This window comes from Primulina tabacum, chromosome 8 (genome assembly GCF_025594145.1).
Source record: "Primulina tabacum isolate GXHZ01 chromosome 8, ASM2559414v2, whole genome shotgun sequence".
NCBI classification, from domain to species: Eukaryota; Viridiplantae; Streptophyta; class Magnoliopsida; order Lamiales; family Gesneriaceae; genus Primulina; species Primulina tabacum.
In genome coordinates, this window is record NC_134557.1 from 39,378,008 (window position 1) to 39,402,216 (window position 24,209).

The following is a 24,209-nucleotide window of genomic DNA, read 5'->3' on the forward strand; positions in this document are numbered from 1 at the left end:
GCACTGGATGTATAGTCGTTGAACCTAAATGAGATAAAGACATTTAGTACATGATTTGTACTTTGATATTGACATGTATATCAGATAGATTACTATTAAGTTTCCGCAGTTATATTTAAAAAGAAAAAAAATTAGTCCCACTTTTCCTAATTGTTATATTTGACATTAATAATGATTAAGACATGAATTAGCGTCCGGATCCCCACAAGGTACAAGTAAAAAATCATTCGCACACACATTTTATAAGATTTTAATAATTTCATAATAATGAATCGGGTCGGATCGAAGATCGGGTTATCTAAATTTATTCGTGAAACGATGTAATAAGAGTTTTTATGGGTATTAAAGTATACACAAAATCGGGGGGAAATCGATGCCTAAAAGAGGGAGGGTGGCAGCAATAAAGAAAATGCTAGTGATACATAAATGAGTAGGTGTCTTGTGAGACGGTCTCATGAAGTTTTATCTGTGAGATGGGTCAATCCTAATAATATTCACAATGAAAAGTAATACTCTTAACATAAAAAGTAATAATTTTTCATGAATGATCCAAATAAGATATTTGTCTCACAAACTACGACCTGTGAGACCGTCTCATACAATTTTTTGTCTACGTAAATTTTTGCAGGGAGGGTTCATTGGAGAGGGAGTCTACCTTTGACTTTAAAGCTTTCTTGCTGCTTTAAATTCTCGATTCAATTCGATTTCAAACAAACAAAAAATATATCTCAATTCAATTTATATAAATCTCATATTTAAACTAAAAAATTTCAGATTTTTTTAAAAAAAATTGATTTGCGTGAGATCCTTTGTTTCATAGATATCAACCCTTAAATATATTATTGGAACAACGCCTTTAAATGTAACTTGAAATTTCTCATCAATCTAAAAAAATTCTCTTAGAATTAGTTCATGAACAAGTGAGTAACCACGATTATCATTCAAAAAAAATTCATCCGCTGATTATATTTCCCTAAAATTTGTTTTTTTTAAACAATTTTTTGGTTATTTTAATCCATCACAGCCACCAATGATACGGCCATCAATGCCCGTCCCAAAGATGTCCGCCTCGAACGATAGCCGGCCCGAGGCACCTCGCCGGATTCATCCCCGCTCTTGTATAGCCCTTTTGGGCGGTAACCGAAGGCCCAAAACAACACCGACAATCTTGAAAACCAAGACATGGCCCAATGCACTGGCTTACCTATGATCATGGCCATCCATATCGAGGCGAATAAGAAAATGAAACTACAAAATATCTATAACCTCGACGCTTGGCCCCAGCCCGAGACCGATGGTGACCGGGCCATTTGGGCCCCCCCAAGTGAAAAATTTTGCTCAATTGTGCTACTAACCACGGCCTTCAAGGCCAGGACACCTAGTGTTGCACCAAGGCACTGTGCAGTTATGTAGACTATGGCACTGGACATTGATATGAGGCCGACTAATGCGGCAGAGAATGAGATTATTGGGTTTATGTAGCCACTGGAGACCGGGTGTACGACAAGAAGGAGAATCGAGAATCGCAGTGAGTACCAACATCACAAGGTCTGGCATTTTGATGTCCAATTGTATAGTCGACATTAGAAGACTTTGACGATTACAACTTAAAATAACCCACTTCATTATGGCTTATCATTGACCTACTGATACCTTTAGCTATCTCACAACTCAATCAATCTGATTAGTAAGACTATTACGGTTAGTTACAAGTATTTTAGAACAAGATACACTTGGAACAAATGATCCTCGATTATTGAATATGAATAATAAGCGCATGCGGAAATAAACTCTTGATCAGTTGGGCTCTGAAAGATTTGATCACAGAAGACACAAGATAGATAATATTTGATCGTAGATGGTGGATTGTAGAGTTTGAATCTTCACCATATTATCTATTTATTAACTTCCATTCAATGATCGGATTTTTGAATCTAAGAATCGTTCCAAATATAACAACCGTTTTTCAGTAGCTTTCAAGTGTAAACTTATATATATCTCAATAAAATTCACACTGAAATTGCGATAATTCTCGTCGAGAAGTCATGATCTGAAATCGTTGCATGATATCTTCATTGTCAATTCCATAAAAAAAAAAACATCTTTCTCAATGTAAGCATTAAGTCAATCATCTTCCATTCGCTTGCACAGTCATTGTTTTTTATGATCTTCATTGCAGAAAATGAGTACAGACAAGGTTTGCCGATTTTGGGTTTTAGTAAATGTCGATTGGTTGAATGTGAAAATGATTGGTGAAAGGAAAGAGCAAAATTATAAAATATAATTATACTAATTTATTAAAAGTCAGATATAGGACAAAGAAATCTATAATATAAGTAGTAAAATTAACATGAAGTTAGCCATATTTTTATTTACAAAGTGAAAAGGACCAACTTACAACAATAACGTATTGATGCGACGATCCCAGTAACCAACAATGGATTTAAATTTGAAAATGACTATTTGTCACGTCCCGGGACGGAGGTTGGTTGACACCGGCATTGTTCTCAAATTTACATTCGACAACAACAAGCCTCAGAGTATAGAATTCAGAAATCAGTCTTTTATTCATAATACGAAATAAATCAATTGTTTGTTACAACTCGGATACTGATGTTTTACAGCGGAAATGTAAAACCAGACACATCATTGCCTTAACAGATACAACGGAATTAACATAACATAACATAAACTGAAAACAATAATCTTCTTCACCAGCCCCAGAACTGGATCTGCTCTTTCTCCTCTAATATTTCTTCCTCGTTCTTATCTGAGATGGGTTTAGTGGGTGAGTGATATGGTTGTCACTCAGTAAGCAGGGGCGGGAATAACTCCCAGTTTTCGAAACCATTTTCAACAAAAACAGTAATACAATAATATACAGAAACTCATCTTTTCAGAACAGAAATCAGAATTCAGATATCACAGGTTTCAGTACAGAAATCAGAATTAGTAAGCACTGAGCACGTTAGTGAATTTCATGGCTAAACTGATATCAGTCCCCTATATGTTCTCTCCTCTAAGGGGTGAGGCCAGAATCAGAATCAGAATCAGAATTCAGAAATGTTCAGAATATATACTCCTACCATTAGTTCAATAGGGAGTTTCAGTGCTTCAAAATCATATATCAGAAATCAAACATACAGAAACTGAACTTAGAAACAGAAGTATCAAACGGGTTTCAAGATATTTATACATAAGCCCACTTACTGTAATTTGCTTAAAGAATTTCGGTTGAAGTCTGGAAATCTGCTTGCCTTGCTACTGGATTTTACAGCTTCGAAAATGTACTCTCTTAGCTCTAATTTCAAGTGATAACTCCAGATTTTTGGTAAACCAATTCAGAGGTTTGAGGGTGATATTTATAGGTGAAATTCTGACTGTTAGCCTCCCAATTAAGGTCATAATCTGACATTAACAATCTTTATTTCGTGTTAAATGCTTCAGTTACAAGCTATGGTCTGAATTAGTAACTGTCTGCTGGGATTTCGTGATGCTGCTGCTGGATTTTATCTGTTGTCTGCTGCTGGATTTCAATCTGCTGGAAAAATACCAGCTTCTGAAATATTAGCTTCTGCTGAAATTTGCTACCTGCTGCTACTGCTACTGCTGGAATTTCAGGTTCTCATACTATTTAACAAAAATGGGGGTGAAATTAAATGGTCCACTAATAATTAATTGCCCTCGTCCATTTTTTAGACGGAAAAGTGCCAATATTAACATTTCAAGGATAAATGACAATATAGGGGATGGCGATGGGGTGGGACGGGGCCTCATCTTCGAATTTCATCCCTATCTCTGTACTTGTTCTGATATCCGTTTATTGGGGTTCGGAAAATCCCGGAATCCGAAACCGCATGGATCAAATCCCCATCCATTTTCCTTGTCACTGTTTCAAATATGTAAATGAGACAAGATGTGGACGGGTACGAGAATTTCCCGAGACAAAACTTATTATTATTTATTATTATTAATGATAATATTAATATTATTAATAATATTTTAAAGAATAAGGGGAATTTGGAAAAAAATGCATCTGACCATGTTTTATTTAAGATTTAGTACCCTTCAGTTTCTTTTTGTGTTTTAATACCCGACTAAATTACAAATTATTTTTTACTACCTGTTTTTTGCATTTTTACCTTTTTACCCTTTATTAATTTATAAAAAATAATTAGAATCCCAAATGTTGTTGGTCCTGTTATCTTTCTAATCGGCTACTCTCCTTCCCGCTTCCACTCTTCTCATCTGTGCGAGAATTTATTGGTTTTTCCATCATTTTCTTAGTCGCCATTTTCGTACTGGCTATTTTCCTTCATTCTCCTTTGTTTGCACAATTTACCATCGTTTCCACTGTTGAATGTAACTGAATCTGGCCACAAATCCGTCGCTCAAATCCCTACCTCTGCGTAACGAAGCCTAGAAAATTCCCAGCAAATCCGAGTCCGTACAAGCGAAGACCAGATGTCGTAGCATCCATTGTTGTCCTATTTCCGTAAACGTTGCAAAAACCAGATTTTGTGGGTGGAAGCAATTTCTGGGTCAAAGCAGCTTAGGTGAAGAGGAGAAAAGAAGCGCTTCAATTTCAGATTTTCGTGGAACTACAACCCTATAAAACTAATAAAGGACAATTGAAGGGTACACATTTCAATTGTTGTTTATTTGTGATAAAATTTCTAGTTGTATTGTTTTTTTTTTTTTTGCGTAAAATCAAAATCTTTTCTTCAATCTCATTTTGGATACACAAATGGATTTATGACGTATGTTCGTAATAGGATTCCGTAAAATACAGTGGAAAGAAGCTTGAATTTAAGGCAGAGAGTTGGTCAGTGAAACTCCATTTGCACGAATTTGGTTGAATGTGTTAGTGTAGAGAATATGGTTGGAATGCTAGTTATGTCAGATTATTTCGGCTTGTGAAAATGAGTTTGTTATAGTTTATTTTGATAGAATGTGCTTGATTTGGTTTGACGTGAATTGATTATTATTTGATATTAGTTTCCGCATGTAAGATCATTATCAATGTTTCGACATTTAAGATCATTATGTACTGTCGTGAGATATTTATTTGAGATTGGTTGTTCATGTTTGTAGCAACTTGTTTGTCTAATTTCTTGAATTATTCGTGGCAATTTACTGTGACATTTATTGAGTTATTATTCGTGTGTAAAATTTTTTTTTAATGTCGATTAGAATGACGACGACTAAAAAGAGGAGTAAATCAAACACGGCTGATAATGATGCAAATATTGGTCCTTCAGTTAAAGAGGGTAACTCAAGGTGTTCGCCAACAAAGTTTTTAGCCGTGATGGAGCAATTGGTTCCTAGATTGAGTGAGTTACAATTGAAGAGGATAGAAGCTTCACCTGTGGTACCTTGGTTGAAGATCGAAAAGCTTTCTATAAGCACATCAAGAGTCTACTCAATGCTTAAACGGCTTTGAAGTAGAGACATGCAGCTTTTGTTTTGGAAGCAATATCAAGGTGTCATTCACTTTGAGGGAATTCTCTATCGTTATAGGGTTGGCGAGCGTTGGTCAACCCGTTAACCTGGATTTAAAGTTGGGTTCAAACTACCTTGAGCGTCATTTCAAAGGGGTGCACTGTGTGCAGAGAAATGTCATAACAGAGAAGTTGTTTGAGTTGGTCGGGAATGATCTTGAGATTGATGATTTTTTTCAGATTTTTTATTTTGCTGCTTTTTAATTGTGTTATATTTCCTATTATTAATTTTGGAACACCAAAGTTTATTTTCCCATACTTGGACAATTTGGAAACTTTTTTTGGATATGGTTGGGGAGATGCAGCCTTTAGGTTTTTGCGTGATGAAATTGAAGACCATCTTGGATTCTCTAAAGTGAAAAGAAAGGATAAAAAGTATATGGGAGGTTGCATAGTTGGATTGATGGTATTATCTTTTTTTATTTTTGAAGCTTATATATGTATTGTTGGTTGTAGTAAATGCTATTCATTTTATTTGTATAGGCTTGGGTGTATGAAAGAGTTCCTATGCTTGGTGAACCGCGTGTTTTACATTGCTTTCCTCGTTTATTCAAGTGGGTAGAGAGCAAGATTCCCGTGAATCCTATAAAGGCAGAGGCTGCTTTAATGGCTGTGAGATCGAACAAGGTTTGCGCAATTTAATCTACATCATCCTATAGTTTTGCGTACATGTATTAATATAACTAAAAGTTTTTCTTAATTGTTGTTAGATAGTGCCAATCAAACCATTCGAGGAGGAAAAAAAACTCGTTGATGATACATAGAGGATTTTTGAGGTAAACATTTGTATTTGATGATAGTCAATTTTTTAATAGTATGCTATTTAATGAATTTTCATATTTAAAGAGCACTTATATTTTCAGGTTCAGTCTCGATACAATGATTCAGAATTGTTGGAGCATATAAAAAGACTTGAAAATGAGATTAAAATGTTGAAGGAAAAAAATGAAGTGGTTGAAGATGATACAACCCAATTTGTCTTCAAGGATGCGACACATATGTATGATGAAGGTCATACCGAGCAAGATGTGGATGCACATGTGGATGCTGCAGTTGAAAGTTTGAATGAAGTGGTTGAGAACAAAGTGAAAACGGACACAGAAGACAACGTTAAAGTGGAGAGTTATGTGAGAGTGTTTGTGGACGAATTGGAAAAGAACACAAATTCTGGAGACAACGTGCACGTAGGTAATGACATTGGAGAAGGGAAAGAAATGATTATTTTTAATACAAAATCATCTATTGTGAAGACGGTTCAAAAAAGAACAGATCGGTTGAAAAAGAAAAAACATCCTGACTATTTGACACCGCCTAGTACGACCCCAAAGCGTAAGAGAAAACAAGAATCATCACTCGTCTTGGATCTGGTATTAAAATTAATTGTTTTGGCAATAGCTAAAAATAATTTATATTTTGTATGATTTGTTAAGCATTAAATTTTGTTAATGAATTTTGTGTTTGCATATTTACTGTTTTTATATAGGATGATATTGATGTTAAAGATATAGCTGAAAGTGCCGTAGAGGAATCTTTGCAGGAGTTCCGAGGAAGACATGACTATGATGGTCATGATCAGATATCAAAGGAAGAGAGAGACATAATTGAAAAGTACTTATGCGGGGATATTTTAGGGGTAAAAAGATGCTTGTTTTTTTTTTTTTAAATTATGGCGAAATCATAATTTATCAGTTTTTGTTTGTTTGAGTTGTTATGTTTGTTATTTTGTCTTTGTAGTGGTATAGTTTGGCAAGATGATGACGTGATATTGCATGGGCACGAGTTGCTGCTTTGTTTGTTTGGCAGCGAACTACGATCTGACCTTATTCATGCCTATTTCAATACTTTGAACAATAGAAAACATAAATATGGGCATGACATATACTGCATATCTCCCAATGTGCAGGTAAAATTTTTTGATGTTAATTAAAGAATATTTTTATGAAAATGATAGTTAACAATATTTTTTTAAAATTTGCATAGATTAACGTGATTCGGATGCTCGAGAAAATGAAGCAGAAGAGGGTCAAAGATAAAGATTTTTCTGAATTTACATCACAGTTGGACGGAGAGTACATTGAGCAAGTTGTCTGAACTAAACAACGAGGTTCTAGAACGCTGTAAGCACATAATTTTCCCGATTAGTTACAGAGCACATTGGATCTTGCTCGGGTATACTCGAGGCGATAAGTATTTCACACTAAGGGATTCTCTTAGTGGTCCTGTTTACAAAGGTGCAGCCAAGAAAATTGTAAGTTGGCTACAAAAAAAAAATTTGTTTTAAACAAAAGTGCACAACACACATCTTTTATGATTTGTTGGAAAACTAATATTGATTGAAATGCTTTTTCAGGCCAAATTTATGTCTGGATATCTTTGGAATGTGAAAAATTGTGATGTTGGCAAAGGTGAAGTGATTGCGTTAAAATGTAGGCAACAAGGAAATGATTTGAATTGTGGTGTTTTTGTTTGTCTATGAGGGTGAATGTTTTGCTAGAGATAACCCGACATTTTGGAATGAAGAATGGAGTACTTCAATGGAAGGGTATAGAGCTCGGATTGCTTTGGCGATTTTGTCTGATGAACGAGGCTTGTTCAAAGGTTTAAAATGATTTGTCCATGAGGTGAATGATGAGTGATGAGGATAACAATGTTGGTTTTTGTAAGTTGGTGTTGTTCCTGCACCTTTTGGAGCATTACATTTATGGTAGCCATTTTTTGTTTGCTGTTTTGACATGATGGTAAGACTTATAGGGGTTTGATGGCATGTCAATGTTTTGTAAACCAACACTGAATGTGTTCAGAAGTATTAGGTAGTATTTAAGGTTTGAAATGAAGAAGACTACAATTTATGTCACCGATAGTTTCATATTTGTTGTGAGTTGTTGTGGTTTCTTGTCATTACAAATATTTCATTGCAAATTTTTTCCAAGATTTTTAAGCTTCAGTACTTTTTTCCTTATATGATACCCAAATTTGATGTTACTTAATATATTATAAATGGAAATATCATTTAAATGCATTCTCAAAATATTCAGTTACTGTAGGTGTTTCAATGGAACGTTTTGAAGAAAAACAAATTTGCAACTACGCACACATCATTTTGAAGACTTACTTTTACTTGCGAAATACTTAATTTCCATTTTAGAATACTTGATTTATTAAATGAGATACTCAAAAAATTTAAAAAAAAACACTGGATATTCTAGTAGGCAATGTAAGTTCACCAAGTGCTCGCATTTGCATCGAAGATGCATTTGGATGACATGTTCGTTTCATTTAATTTTTTTATAAATTTGTTTAAAAATATTTGACAACTAAGCATTAAACTTTTTGAAGTACTTAGTTTTATTTTCTAAATACCTAATTTTAAATTTTAAACAGTTTATTTTGTAAATAAAATACTCGGAATGGGTATTAAAATAGTGGGTATTCTAGTAGGCAATGTAAGTTCATCAAGTCATCGCATTTCCATCCAAGATGCATTCGGATGACATGTACATTTCATTAAAATTTTTTTTGTTATTTAAAAAAACAATTTCGCAACTGAAATTTTTGAAACACTTAGTTTTACTTGCTAAATACCAACATTTACTTTTAAAGTACTTGATTTGCTAGACTAAATACGGAGAATGGATATTTAAATACTGGATATTCGAATATGACTTTCACTTCTAAATATCCTCACATTTGCATCCAAGATGCATTCGGATGACATGAACATTTCATTTAAATTTTTTAATAAATTTGTTTAAAAATATTTGACAACTTAGCATTGAACTTTTTCAATTACTTAGTTTTATTTCTGAAATACCTAATTTTTAATTTTAAATACTTGATTTTGTAAATGAAATACTCGTAATGGGTATTAAAATACTGGATATTCTAATAGGCAATATAAGTTCACCAAGTCATCGCGTTTCCATCCAAGATGCATTCGGATGACATGTACATTTCATTTAAATTTTTTGTTGTTATTTAAAAAAACAATTTCGCAACTGAAATTTTTGAAGTACTTAGTTTTACTAGGTAAATACCAATGTTTACTTTTAAAGTACTTGATTTTCTAGACGAAATACGGAGAATGGATATTCAAATACTGGATATTCGAATATGACTTTCACTTCTAAATATCCTCACATTTGCATCCAAGATGCATTTGGATGACATCTACATTTCATTCATTTTTTTTGTTATTTAAAAAAACAATTTCGCAACTGAAATTTTTGAAGTACTTAGTTTTCTTAGCTAAATACCAACGTTTACTTTTAAAGTACTTGATTTGCTAGAATAAATACGGAGAATGGATTTTTAAATACTGGATATTCGAATATGGCTTTCACTTCTAAATATCCTCACATTTGCATCCAAGATGCATTTGGATGACATCTACATTTCATTCATTTTTTTTTGTTATATAAAAAAACAATTTCGCAACTGAAATTTTTGAAGTACTTAGTTTTCTTAGCTAAATACCAACGTTTACTTTTAAAGTACTTGATTTGGTAGACGAAATACTGAGAATGAATATTTAAATACTGGATATTCGAATATGGCTTTCACTTCTAAATATCCTCACATTTGCATCCAAGATGCATTTGGATGACATTTATATTTCATTTAAATTTCTTTCTAAATTTGTTTTAAAAAAATTCACAACTAAGCATTGAACATTTTCAAGTACTTAGTTTTATTTCCTAAATACCTAATTTTAAATTTTAAATACTTGATTTTGTAAATCAAATACTCGTAATTGATATTAAAATACTGGATATTCTAATATGCAATGTAAGTTCACCAAGTCATCGCATTTTCATCCAAGATGCATTCGGATTGCCCACACGAAATACTTAATATCATATTTAAAATACGTGGTTGCCCACACGAAATACGTAAAATGGTTAATAAAATACTGGATATTCTAGTAGGCAACGTAAGTTCACCAAATGTTGGTCTTTCCTTCGAAGATGTTTTTTTATGATATATTCGTCTCACGTGTTTTAATTTCTTCGAAGGAAAGAATTTCAAATTCCCTTCTAAGTTGTCAAACTATTTTAAGTACTTAGTTTTACTTGCCAAATACTTGATATCATATTTCAAATACGTGATTGCCCAAACTAAATACTTAAAATGTTTAATAAAATACTAGATATTCTAGTAGGCAACGTAAGTTCACCAAATGTTCGTCTTTCCTTCGAAGTTTCATTTGGGTGTCATATTCGTATCACGTGTTATCTTTTTTTGTAAAAAAAAATTTCAAAAGGTATTAGTATCAAACTTTTTAAGTTGTTCGTAGATCATAATAAGCACTTCGTCCACAAACACTCTGACTTAACTTTCCTTTGAAATTTTTTTTCACAAAAAATTATAACACGTGAGACGAATATATCATCCAAATACATCTTGGATACAAATGCGACGATTTGGTGAACTTACATTGTCTACTAGAATATTCAGTATTTACATACCCATTCATAGTATTTTATTTACAAAATCAAGTATTTAAAATTTACATTTTGGTATTTTGAAAGTAAAACTAAGTGTGCGTCAAAAAGTGCAATGCTTAGTTGCCAAATTTATTTAAAACAATTTGGAAAACAAAAACTAAACTAAATGAAATTTACATGTCATCCAAATGCATCTTGGATGCAAATGTGAGGATATTTAAAAGTGAAAGCCATATACGAATATCCAGTATTTTAATATCCATTCTGAGTAGTTACCTTACCAAAACGAGTATTTAAAAAGTAAAATTAGGTAGCTCGAGAGTAAAATTAAGTACTTCAAAACGTTCAACTGCGAATTTGTTTTTTTAAAGTAAGAAAAATATTTAAGTGAAATGAACATGTTATCCAAATACATCTTGGATACAAATGGGAGGACTTGGTGAACTTACATTGTCTACTACAATATCCAGTATTTACATATCCATTCATAGTATTTTATTTACAAAATCAAGTATTTAAAAGTTACATTTTGGTATTTTGAAAGTAAGACTAAGTATGCGTCAAAAAGTGCAATGCTTAGTTGCCAAATTTATTTATTCATTTTTTTTAAATATCCATTTACATGTCGTCCAAATGCATCTTGGATGTAATATGTGAGAGGATATTTATAAGTGAAAGGCATATTCGAATATCAAGTATTGTAATATCCATTATCAGTATTTCCTTTAACAAAGCAAGTATTTAAAAAGTAAAATTAGGTATTTCAAAAGTAAAACTATGTAATTCAAATAGTTTAGTTTTGAATATTTTTTTTAGAATGCTGTAAATTTGTTTCAACAAGTATTGTTTCCAGTATGTTGTAAATATGTTTTTTAGAACGCTGTAAAATTTTTTTTACTTAACTAAGTACTGTTTTTTTCAAAATGTTGTATGTGCAGTTGTTAATTTGTTTTTCTTCCAAACGTTCCATTGAAACAACTACAGTAACTGAAAATTTTGAGAATGCATAAAAATGATATTACCTATTTATAATATATTAACTAACAACAAATTTGGGTAAAAGAGTACTGAACCTTAAAAGTTCTGGAAAAAATTTGAAAGAAAATATTTGTACTGAAGCTTAAAAGTCCCGTAAAAAATTTGCAAGAAAATATTTGTAATGATAAGAAACCACAACAACTCACAACAAATATGAAACTAACAGTGAACAAAGCAATTAATTCACAAAAGCAATCCTCATGTATTTTGTTCAACTTCACACACTTTTCCAATCTCACAGAAGCAATCCAGTATTTACATACTCAATCTCACTGAAGCAATTGAACAGATTCATTGTTGGTTTACAAAAAAATTGTCATGCCATTAATGCACGATAACGTCTTACCATCACGTCAAAACAACAAACAAAAAATGGATACCATAAACGTAATGCTCCAAAAGGTCGATTAATTCAAGGATCAAAAACAAATATATTCACAAAATGCCACCACATCTTGTAGTTTTTTTGAACAACCTTCCCAGCAGCTTTCTTACTCTACTACATGCCTGCAATAAATTAAAATAACGTCTTACCATCACGTCAAAACAGCAAACAAAAAATGGATACCATAAACGTAATGCTCCAAAAGGTCGATTAATTCAAGGAACAAAAACAAATATATTCACAAAATGCCACCACATCTTGTAGTTTTTTTGAACAACCTTCCCAGTAGCTTTCTTACTCTACTACATGCCTGCAATAAATTAAAATAATTAAGATAGCGATTTGGAATTTTAAAAATAAATAACATTAAAATAAAATAAAGATAATTGAAGTAAACGATATAGTATTAATGTCTATGTCAATCAAACCAATTATGGCACTGGTTCTTTGCAAGTTCGTCTATTATGCCCTCGCCCATGACATCTCCCACACGTTGTCACACGTTGTTCAACTTGAGAAGGTATCCGTTTAGTCCTTCTACGTCCTGGCTGGCTACGGGTTGTAGGAGCATAAATTGTAGGTCCATCATTCAGATATCCCTCACTCATGTCATATGTTGGAATTGGATTTATGATTCCTTTATAAGCTTGGTGGTACATGTTGATCTTAAAATATCCATCACAGAATTGATAAATCGACAGAGACTTCGATTCTATGCACGAGCAAGCATGCTTGCATGGTAGCTTATAGATCTGCCAATATCGACATGAACAACGGCATGCAGTCAAATCCACTGAAAAACTTTTGTCTCCATCTATCACCTCAAACAGAGCTCCACATGACTTGTGCACCTTTAAGGTTCGAGATTGTCTGTATGCAATTGACACATCCTTCTCCTTTCTTGGACTTAGTTCTCCAGTCATCTCCAATGTTTTTTCTCGTCTTTTGTGCATCGTGGTCATTATTTGAATTCGTATATTATCTATCATACCCACAATAGGTAGATATCGCGCTGTTTTTACCCAGTTGTTCCAGCTTTCAACAATATTATTATTAATGACACCCCATCGCTCACCCACAAACATAGAATTGGCCCAATTTTCTGGGGACACACTCACAAGAAAATCCTGGGCGACCGGCATCGAATCGATTATGCTTTTGATATGTTGCGAGAACTCATGTCTTGATGGGGTGTACGCAGCTTTCTTCAAAACAGAAGACCAATGTTTCTTGTTATGGAGAGGATACCTCCGCAATACCTACAAAATTTAAATTTAAAAACATTAAAGATAATAACCAATTGAAAAATAATAATAAAAAAGATGGCTAAAATATTGAAAAATCAAAATAAGCCAAACCTGCTTGACAAAGTTATCGACCATATGTCTTAAACAATAAGAATGGTGACTACCAGGGAACACATACTGAATAGCTTTGATAAGTCCAGGATGTCGGTCAAAGAAAAAAATATAGCTACGGAATATCATTACGTATTGGGATGTCAAGACATGTTTTAACTGTTAGCAAAACCATTCCCAATTAGAATCGTTTTCTGCATCAACAACTGCATACGCAAGTGTAAAAATATCATCATTCGCATTCTTTGCCACAGCGCCTAGTAAACATCCTTTGTACTTGTTCTTAATGTGAGTTCCATTCAAAAATATTAATGGCCGACAACCACTAACAAAACCAACAAGACATGCGTGAAAACAAATGAATACACGTCTAAATTTGTTTGTTATCGAATCAATTTCACATTCAACAAAACTCCCGGGATTTGTTTTTTTAACAGCGTGACAATACCATCGTAATTTATCATACGACCCCTTATCAGTTCCGTGAATATCATGCATTGCCATCTCTTTACCCGCCCAAACTTTATGATACTCAAGTTCTACTCCATAATCTCTTTCAATGTCTTTCAGCATTGTACATGGGCGATATGATGGCTCTCCCCTTAACTTCTCCTTAACAACATTAGCTACCCAGGATGAATCAGCTTTATGGTGACCTCTACTCCTCAAATTGTCATCCCCACAACTATGGCTTAGGTTGCACTTTCTTATGCCGAATGAATTGTCCGCTTTATGTTTGGAGGCATAAATTTTCCACCGACAATTCTCTTTGCTGCAAACAACTAAGATCTTACCACTTTCATTTCTCTTGTATCTAAAAGATCTTCTACTGGCAATAACATAATTTTTAAGACAAATCCTGAATTCGGCTGCATCTTTAAATTTTTGCCCAACACCACGTATGCAATGAATCCAAGCATCGATAGAATTGGTTAAAGTGCCAACGTCAAGATCGTCAACTCCGTCAGAACAAACTTCATCACCAAAATCAAACCTAACCATTTTAATACAAATCAATAAAATACATGAGGAAACACATCAATATTCTTTTACCTAATTTAAATTGAACTATAAAATATAGCAAATAATTCTCTAGTATTGCACAGTAGTAAAAAAAAAAGAAAAGAAAAGCAATAACTCATTTATCAACTTTGCAATTTCTGAAATTTGCAAACAAAAAAATAAGGAAGTTACCTCGCAACATTTATGTTGACCGGGCTCTGATAATCTTTATCAACTGCTATCAATTTGATTATATTTAATTTCAAACAACTGTGAAGGTTTATCATATTTCGGACATCATCATCTTCATTCAGGGTTACTGCAATCTGCTCATGGGGTGCCATGTATTGCAATATCGTTAATTCTGAATTAATAGCCGCACATTTTCGTCCTAAACTCTCGAATATCTCTATCAGAGTTGCGCTATTAGGAATTGAAATCAAATAAAGACCATTGACGTAGCGGCAACTTCCAAGAAACGAAAATATTGCTCTCCCAGAACCGACTTCCATCAATAAATCGATTGTGGAATATCTAAAATATTAAAATTTGATTATGCCTATTTAGGCGTCAAATAAAATGGAAATAAAAAAAAATTAGTCCTACAATTTCTTACTTTAAATAAGAACTCAAATAATGGGGATAAATGAATTATATAAAATAAAATCACAACCGAACCAAAATTGTCTTTGTGCTCAAACAATATTGAAGCATAAATTTATCTACTCACATCATATTTCAGCAAAATCATCCAAAATTTTTGGTACTCATTTCAGAAATACAGGGATAAAATTAATGTCCGTATTCAGCAAAAAAAAAATTCAATTTCACAACACTGGGATAAAATTCAATTTCACGATAAGACACCAATATTAATTAACAGAAAAAACCTAAATTGGATTTATTCAAGCATATTATTTTGTTCAACCTTATTCGTGCAAATGGTGTTTGTCTGAGGAAATTCTCTGCCCTAAATTCAATTTTCTGTCCGCAAATCGCAGTCCTAAACTTTGCTCCATGCCCTCTTCAACTATTTCAATTCTGCTGTCTTTTAGGGGGCCGATGGTTCATTCCGCAAATGACAATCCTATTACGAACATACAACGTCATAAACACATTTGTGTATCCGAAATGCGATTGAAGAAAAGAAAAAGTTTTTACGCACAAAAACAATTACACCCACATAAATGATCACAAATAAACTACAATTGAAATGTGTACCCTTTAATAATCTTTTATTAGTTTTATAGGGTGGTAGTTCCACGCAAATCCGAAAATGAACGCCTATTTTCTCCTCCTCACAGATGCTGCTTCAACCCAGAAATTGCTTCGACCCAGAAATTCTGGTTTTGGAAAAGTTTGCAGCAACAGGAGGGCAATGGAAGCTTGTTTGCTCTGGTTGGGAATCGGCTTTGCTGGGAAATTTCTACGCTCGGTTGCGCAGATTCACGATTTTAGTCAACGGGTTTTAGGAAAAGTCGGTTAATTAGACCAGCGGAAAAACGGTAAAATCTGCCAATGGAGAATGGGAGAGGGTTTCATACATAATGACTAGTAGGAAATTAAAGGAAAATAAATTGGTTGCTCGCACATAAGACAAGAGGGTGGGAAGCGGGAAGGAGAGAAGAAAGGGAAGATGAACATCATTAATAGGGATTCTTACAATTTTTTATTCATTAGAAAGGGTAAAAATGTAAAATTAGGTGACCCATGTAGTAAAAAGAAAGCTGGCTTTTGGTCAGGTGCTAAAACACAAGAAATAACTAGTGGGTACTGAATCATAACAAAATCAAAGACAAATGCATTTTTCTACAAATTACCGAAAGAATAATGTTATTATTATATTATTAATACTAATAATATTATTACTTTTATTATTAATATTATTTCCGGATTGGTTCAGGGATAAGGATAATATCTTCATACCCGCTCCGAACCCGAACAAATTGGAAATCACCGTCCTTGTTTTGGGTTTTTCCCGCGAATCTCCAAAACGGTGGGAAAAATTGTCATATTTAGGTATGTGCTTGTGATTTTAAAATACACAAATATATTAATTTCGTCCGAAATTTTCCCTCATTCGTAGTTTCAACTAAAACTAATATCTCAAACACTTTCAAAAAAATTCCATCTATGATCTATAAAATAAAATGTAAGATTGATCCACTTGCAAGGATGGAACCAGAAATATCATTTTATCATGACTACGATTTCAAACCGTATAATCTTTAATGTCTTAAATTGATTTACCTAAACTAATATTAAATCAATCCAAAATTATACGAAAAATATTAAAAAAATTGGACCATCCGAGTTTAAACCGGGTTCAAATGAATGTGGTTCCACAACTGTTCACTTGCCCATTAGTTTTCAAAGGAATGAAATACAAAAGATGGTTACAGAAAGACACTATTTCCATTATTTCTTGGCAAAAGAAAGGGATCTAAATTGTACAACATATTCAACTTACAAGATAGTTAAAATATGCACAAAGTGAACACGTGCACGACATATATGTGTGAATATATTATTATCTTTCCCATTTTTTATTTAGTTCTATGACCTCCAAACATGACCTTCATCACATTGAAGAAATCATGGTCATAAGCCTTGGACTTGTGATGCTGGCTGGGAATAATCTTTGTGTACAAATAAAACATAGCACAAGCTATAGTTGGCCCGGCCCAAAACACCCAATGCCCGTCCCAAAGATGTCCGCCTCGAACTATGGCCGGCCCCAGGCACCTCGCCGGATTCATCCCCGCTCCTGCATAGCCCTTTTGGGCGGTAACCGTGGTCGAGACGAACACGAGAAGGCCCAAAACGACACCGACGATCGTGAAAACCAAAACATGACCCAATGCACTTGCTTGCCTGTGATCATAGGCCATCCATATCGAGGCGAATAAGAAAATGAAACTACAAAATATCTCTAGCCACAACGCTTGGCCCAGCCCGAGACCGATAGTGACAGGTCCATTTGGGCCTGGTGAAATGACTGTGATAGTGCAGCCCCCGAGTGAAAAGTTTTGCTCAATTGTGCTACTAACCACAGCCTTCAAGGCCAGGGCACCTAGTGTTGCACCAAGGCACTGTGCAGCTATGTAGACTATGGCACGGGACATCGATATGAGGCCGACTAATGCGGCGGAGAATGAGATTAACGGGTTTATGTGGCCACCGGAGACCGGGTGTACGGCAAGAAGGAGAATCGCGATTATTATCGCAGCGAGTACCGACAGCACTAGGTTCGGCATTTTGATGTCTGATTGTATAGTCGATATTACAATAGTGTCAAGCATGAACACCAGAACCGCCGTTCCGATCAGCTCCCCGACCGATGCTCGCCACATCTATCATATGTTATCATCATCAAGAAACTAAAAAGTCAAATATCACAGAATGAACATTCAATTTGTTCAAGAAAACTACATAAATGCTTTGAATATTATGCTATGGATGTGTTTATTCTTACATCCGTAGTCAAAAGCTCATTCAAGCCCCACATCTCACTCGTTGTTTGCTTTTGAGGATCAATCATCCAAGGCTCCGGGCTGCTTAAAAACATCAAACAAACAGTTATTTACAAAAAAAAAAAAGAATAGTACAAATATCGTACGAAATGAATGCAATATATATGCATATATGCACATGTGTGTGTTTGTGTGTGAATATCTAGGAAGAATTTGTAGTTACTCAGGAGTAGAGAAGACAGCCTGAATCTTGGTGGCGTTGATTTTGCTTTCTTCATCATCTGCAACTTGTAAATGCTGCTTATTATCGTTTGCAGCCATGTTTTTATTTTTCTTGGCTTATTTGTTGCCAGCTTTTGCCTTTGCTTTGATCCAATATATATATATATATATAATGCTTTGATCCAGCTTTTGCCTTTGCTTTGATCCAATATATATATATATATAGACACACACAGAGATAAAGAGTGACGGAGGGAAAAGGGTATTTTTATATACATATAATGGCATATAAAACGACGGATCGAAATAGTGTTAGCATTATTAATTACTTTCATTCTCAAACAAGTTTTAATATCTATATATGTATAATGACAGATATAAATTAAATATAACAAAATTGAAAAAATCACTCTAGCAAATATTAAATTTATATTTTATAATAAAATTTAATTTATGTCGCGTGTCAAGTGCTTGCAAGGGATGTCAATGGTTTCGGTAATGGACCCGCGTGTACGTGGTGGGTTTGGGTATACTAAATGAGTCATGGGACGGGTCTCAGATTCAATTTTTCAGACTCGTCCGGATATGGGACGGGTCATGGTTCCTATAATACCCGTCTCATACCCGCCCCATATACATGGATATAAATATTCTAGGATTTTAGTTTTATAATTTTCATTTTTTTAGTAGACCACCTCAACCATAATGATCTTAGCTATTCCTATGTCAACTGTTGCATTTGAATCTGCTTTTAGCAATAGTGGAAGAATAGTTGGTCCTCATCTTAGTAGACTTAATCCAACGAATTTGGAGTCATTGATGTGCTCGCGTAGATGGTTGTGAGGTGAGGTGAAAGGTAAATAAATCACAGTTTTATTTTGTTATTGTACTTTCATTTTAATTTTTTTACTGTACTTTCTCTCTTTAAATTACATTTTTTTACAATTTGAAATTACAGTTTTATTTTTTCAATGTACTTTCTCTATTTAATTTTGTAGTTAATTATTCAAGTAGTTTACCAACTTGTCCCACCATTCTTGATGAAGAGGAAAATGATCCCGAAGAATGTGTCTGAAATATTGTCTACTCGCTGATTTTATATTGATCTGTTTAAATTATGTCATGATTTATTTTTGGGGATGTCAAGATTTTTTTGGAGAGCTAGTAACTCTTTTTTTATGTAATCTTTATGTCGTTAAAATACTTTGTTTGTTATTATAAAGTGTGGTCGAAGACATAAATTAATTTTCCACAATGTTGTATTTAGAGGTTTGTCTGTTTCATAATTCAGTAATGTGAGAAGAAAGATTACTTTTTATTTTAAAAAAATTCAGGTCCCACGGGTCTCACGGGTCTATCCGGCCCCAGTTTTGTATTCGATGTGGGGTGGGTCCGAAGAATATTTAACCGTGGTGGGCGGATAATGGGTCAAAATTTTTGGTAAGCGTACAAAACATAAATAAATATAGGGAAATTGTTTTTCTCGTTGATGTTATGCGATTTTGATCAACTATATTATCAAAATCGAGTATCTTTAATTTTTTTTATCATTTTTGGTAATTTGTTTTGCGATTTTAGTACTTTTTACATTGAAGTAATTACGCAGAATTGGACACACCAGAGATATATCAATGCAACGTACGTAAAAAATGAACAAAAAAAACAAAGATAATGGACTAAAACTGAAATTTTATAATATAGATGATTAAAATCACAAAGAGATGCATACAAAAGAACCAAATTTGCAATTTCTTTTAAAATATATTTAAATTGAAATACCATTAAATTCAATCAAGTAAAGACGGAAAATACTATTAAAAAATATATTTACTTTACGTAAATATTTATCACATAGGAGAAATAAAATTGGACCCACGTTATAAAATTTGAACGCACGTAATATATTTTCGTAGTGATACATTCACATGTTCTGCGTATAAAAGGCGAAACTCGAGAGATTAAAATTGCATGAAATCGTACGTACAAGGAAAATTCACGATCGATAGATATCAAATTTCAAAATAAAAGTAGTTCACCGTTTAACCTTTATATAATATAATATATTCAAATTCATCAAAATTTTCATTCAACTATTATTTATATATATAACATAATAATAAGTCTCTTGTGAGACGATCTCACAAATCTTTATCTGTGAGACGGGTCAATTCCCACCGATATTCACAATAATAAGCAATATTTTTAGCATAAAAATAATATTTTTTCATGAATGACCCAAATAAGATATCTGTCTCACAAAATACGATTCGTAAAACCCTATTACACAAGTTTTTGTCATAATATAATATAAAAATAATAAATATATGAGACAGATGGATGGAGATTCGGTTGGATATTAAAGGCTGACACACCTCAATCGCTACAATTTCAACGGGTCTCGTCCTTACACACATACTTTTTCCAATTAATTTATTCCAATTATTATGGTGAGTCTCCATTTTTTTAGGCGATTATTTAAGAAGGGAAGTTGAAACATGAGACATTAGCTTCTTTTGATCCTTTAAATTAATATATATATATATATATATATATATATTTTAACTTTATCATAATTTTTTAATCCCTAAAAATTTTGTTTGAGCTCTGTAATTGCTTAAATCTTTCCGAAAATACCCTTAAACTCCTTGAATTTGGTATGTGTCATTGTTATATCTATCGGACATGTTCTTATAGACATACAGTCTAAAGACATATTGCTGCACAAGGTTTTCAACTTTATATATCATAATTAAAATAATTTTTTTATATGACTCATCATACTTCTGTATAATAAATTGAATATTTTACCTCTTTGACCACAGTGTAGTCGGGTTATATCCACCTGATTTTATATATTGTTCCTCAAATCCTAACCAAATAGTCGCAATATATGGTTCCTGATGTAAATTCTTTCAACGACAATTAACATAACCCTGTATCGTTTCCTACCTCAGATTTTATAGTAAAATTTTAATTTTGAAAATTATACATGAGAGGGGCAATAAGCCTTGGTTCTTTTATTCAAATATACAACATATTATTACATAGTAACCTCTTGTAGAGGAAGATAAAGTTGTTTAACTACTTATAGTAGCCCAGAATACAACACACATTAACTAGAAAGAGTAATATTATAATTTATTTGAAAAAAAATGAATATGTTGAATGATGTATTTATCTTTCTTCTGTCTTGGTATATATAGAAGTCTTGGTGAATTTTAAATCCGGACTTCAACTCTTGTAAATTATTCTATCAGTTGTAGCCAACAATATTTTGTGAGTGGTGGTCCTTTCAGCCACTAATATGTACTTCAAATCTTGTAAATTATTCTGTCAGTTGTGGCCGACAACATCTTGTGAGTGATAGTTCTTTCAACCACTAGTTAGTGGCTTGTCTTTATGGGTGGTTGAGTGGTCCATCTTCCACTAGTCAGTGGAATCGTGTTTTAGTGGCGGTCCATTATCTACTAATGGAAGGGTTGGATCACATGTATGTTTTATCTCTGTCGGGGAATCATCTGCTTTTTTATAGTCCTCGAAGAAATCATGACTTGTGTGGTCTTTCACCACTTGGATTTGTTTCTGCATTATGTTTTCGTTAAGATTTTGGTCGAAAACCTTTCCCGAATTATGGCTCTTTCTGATTTTGGCATTCTGAGCAGATGCTTTCTAACTATCTTCCCACATTAGCCATGTTACAGAATTTCCGGAGAGTTTCTTTGTCATCTGGTAGCTTTCTATTCCACAAAAGATTTCTTTTCAAATAGTTCTTTTGCAAAATTTGTTGTTTTTCTTATCATAATGTTTATCAAGAATGTTTCATTTACATGATTTTAATAAAATTTGAATGAAAACTTTTGTCCATCTCTGTAAGACAAACCCATAGACTCAATGCTCTTCTGGTAGAAATGTCATCTTCAGTGAATGAAGCAACCAATGATGTTTATTCTACCGGAGGATCTTTGACAAATTTATGAATATTTGTATTTGGCCTTCTTAGCTTGATACAATGAAAGGCTTCGTGTGAGACCTTCCTTGTTAGTTCTGGTGTTGTATTGATGAAGTATAGCTCCAAAATATCTCATTTGGACAAATAATCATTGTTTGTCCTTTTCTCGTGTACTGTTTCTTGAACTACTTAGGCAATCTTGAAATTTCAGGGAAGCTAAGTGATGTAGTATAAACTGAGGCAAGAATCTCAAATTCATACCAAGTCTTTACTTCATTTGGATTTGGATATGAATTTGGTTTCATCCATACCCTAGGATATTTTCATGTTACATCAACCAAAATTGTGGCTGGGTTAGTGTCTATTATTGTTTTTAATTTTTCTCGGTTCTGTTGATATACTTGAAATGGAGAAATAGCAGATTCTTTAGTAACAAACAGCCTTAGATTTACCATTTTTTGTATGAGGTATAAGGTTGATCTTTCCCTTTTCAATCCTCGAGGTGAATGTATGACTCGAGATAAGGATCTGGAGCTGCAATTTTTGTTTTGGCTAACTCATCTGGAGATGATCCCGACATAACACTTTTGTTAGGGGTAATTGAATCCCCTGCTACAAGCATGGAGTTATGTATTCGAAAAACACTCGAACTCAATGCGTAGCGGAAGTTTTAAAATTTTGTTTTCACATTTAAATCATTGATTGGACGTCGTATGATCTAAAATTCATATGGTGTTTAAATTTGTTTATCTTTGTGTATTTAACGTTGGATACCAAATCAATTCGGGAGTAGCGGAGTTCGTCTTTCTTGTAAACCTCTACGAATGGATCTTCCTCTTTCTTCGATCGTCAAATAAGGTCAACAATCATAGATTGAGTTCCCCATTTAGATCGCACTAGAGATCTAAACAATTTACGTCGAGACTCGATCAGTTGAAATTTTACAAATTTGACGGCGTTGCGGTGACATTGGGGCGTCACGGAGGTGGGGGAAGGGTGACCGAAATTTCTTTGTGAAATTAAAGAGGTGGTCGAAAAATTTTGTGAGGGAGGGGATGATTTTATGTGTAATTGTGCATTGTTATGTGACATGTTATCAACATTTGAAAACATATTAATGCTAATACACTAACTCAATGCTATTAGGATTCATTATCCTAGTCCATTCCTTTATTTTCATTAAATCAAAATTTTCATGTAGCATATAAAATGCAAAGTCAACTCTAAACCCCTCTAGAATATTACATGAGAACCATGTACATATAGTAGTTATCACTACTAACATTATTGTTTAATTTTACTGAATAAATAATTATGATTTTATTATAACTTCGATCGACGATCAGACTGCTCCGATGTATCGATGGTACAAATCTCGTTCATATAATGAAAATTGAAAATTTTGAATGACAAAATTTCAACTGATCCATTTTTTGCAGCTAACAATTTTGTGAACTACTTCACTAAAATAGACAGATCAACTCTCCTCATTTAGTTTGAAATTAAGCTAACTTTCACAACTTCAATTACATAAAATTCACTTATAAACTCATCTATAAACAATTTATTTGATCTATATCAAACTACAGTCTCCAAATTTAATTCTTTGAATTTGAATATCTCACCGCACCCAAGATCTCCTACGTATCACTGATAGTGTATGCAAGAACCTTAAGTTATGGCTAGCGTACAATACAGTCTATTCAACTTAAATATCCGATCGAGTCTGCCGCTATTGGTATATCGAAAGTTGCAAATAAATTCGGCAACGATGTTATATATCTTTGAGTTATAATAGTGACCTTGGATATGCAACTAGAGAACCACCTTCCCTAAA

At 33.4% G+C, this 24,209-nt stretch overlaps 3 protein-coding genes, 2 long non-coding RNA genes and 1 pseudogene across 5 annotated transcripts; 2 read left to right on the forward strand and 4 right to left on the reverse strand.

The window, feature by feature from the left end:
• Window positions 1-1,042: 1,042 nt before the first annotated feature.
• On the reverse strand, window positions 1,043-1,626 carry LOC142554771 (aquaporin PIP1-2-like; annotated as a pseudogene).
• Window positions 1,627-5,513: 3,887 nt separating this feature from the next.
• LOC142554772 (uncharacterized) lies at window positions 5,514-7,205 on the forward strand. The gene is made up of 6 exons (XM_075665450.1): window positions 5,514-5,907; window positions 5,985-6,128; window positions 6,212-6,277; window positions 6,365-6,868; window positions 6,985-7,134; window positions 7,191-7,205. Exons 4-6 carry the CDS (start codon window positions 6,431-6,433, stop codon window positions 7,203-7,205), a joined length of 603 nt encoding a protein of 200 aa, XP_075521565.1. The 5' UTR covers window positions 5,514-5,907; window positions 5,985-6,128; window positions 6,212-6,277; window positions 6,365-6,430.
• A 35-nt stretch (window positions 7,206-7,240) lies between these two features.
• On the forward strand, window positions 7,241-8,306 carry LOC142552541 (uncharacterized). Its single transcript, XR_012821834.1, has 3 exons — window positions 7,241-7,404; window positions 7,482-7,749; window positions 7,852-8,306. It is a non-coding gene; the product is annotated as an uncharacterized LOC142552541 (long non-coding RNA).
• Window positions 8,307-13,404: 5,098 nt separating this feature from the next.
• Window positions 13,405-13,948, reverse strand: LOC142552542 (uncharacterized). Its single transcript, XR_012821835.1, has 2 exons — window positions 13,727-13,948; window positions 13,405-13,627 (listed from the first exon to the last, which is right to left on the reverse strand). It is a non-coding gene; the product is annotated as an uncharacterized LOC142552542 (long non-coding RNA).
• Window positions 13,949-14,009: 61 nt separating this feature from the next.
• On the reverse strand, window positions 14,010-15,240 carry LOC142554773 (uncharacterized). Its single transcript, XM_075665451.1, has 3 exons — window positions 14,921-15,240; window positions 14,162-14,720; window positions 14,010-14,051 (listed from the first exon to the last, which is right to left on the reverse strand). Exons 1-3 carry the CDS (start codon window positions 15,238-15,240, stop codon window positions 14,010-14,012), a joined length of 921 nt encoding a protein of 306 aa, XP_075521566.1.
• Window positions 15,241-17,124: 1,884 nt separating this feature from the next.
• LOC142554101 (aquaporin PIP1-2-like) lies at window positions 17,125-18,597 on the reverse strand. Its single transcript, XM_075664733.1, has 3 exons — window positions 18,425-18,597; window positions 18,204-18,282; window positions 17,125-18,081 (listed from the first exon to the last, which is right to left on the reverse strand). The coding sequence occupies exons 1-3, from the start codon at window positions 18,520-18,522 to the stop codon at window positions 17,275-17,277; spliced, it is 984 nt and encodes a 327-aa protein (XP_075520848.1). The 5' UTR covers window positions 18,523-18,597; the 3' UTR covers window positions 17,125-17,274.
• Window positions 18,598-24,209: the final 5,612 nt, after the last annotated feature.

Bases quoted from the DNA above. Each gene is read 5' to 3' on its own strand.
- LOC142554773 (XM_075665451.1), bottom strand. From the start codon at position 15,240: ATGGAAGTCGGTTCTGGGAGAGCAATATTTTCGTTTCTTGGAAGTTGC. The intron at 14,721-14,920 runs GTAACTTCCTTA...TAAAATGGTTAG, and splicing joins GTCAACATAAATGTTGCGAG to GTTTGATTTTGGTGATGAAG. The intron at 14,052-14,161 runs GTTAAAAAAACA...TGGTTTTGTTAG, and splicing joins TACGATGGTATTGTCACGCT to TGGTTGTCGGCCATTAATAT.
- LOC142554101 (XM_075664733.1), bottom strand. From the start codon at position 18,522: ATGGCTGCAAACGATAATAAGCAGCATTTACAAGTTGCAGATGATGAA. The intron at 18,283-18,424 runs GTAACTACAAAT...GTTTTTAAGCAG, and splicing joins GCTGTCTTCTCTACTCCTGA to CCCGGAGCCTTGGATGATTG. The intron at 18,082-18,203 runs GTAAGAATAAAC...AACATATGATAG, and splicing joins ATGAGCTTTTGACTACGGAT to ATGTGGCGAGCATCGGTCGG.
- LOC142554772 (XM_075665450.1), top strand. From the start codon at position 6,431: ATGTTGAAGGAAAAAAATGAAGTGGTTGAAGATGATACAACCCAATTT. The intron at 6,869-6,984 runs GTATTAAAATTA...GTTTTTATATAG, and splicing joins CATCACTCGTCTTGGATCTG to GATGATATTGATGTTAAAGA.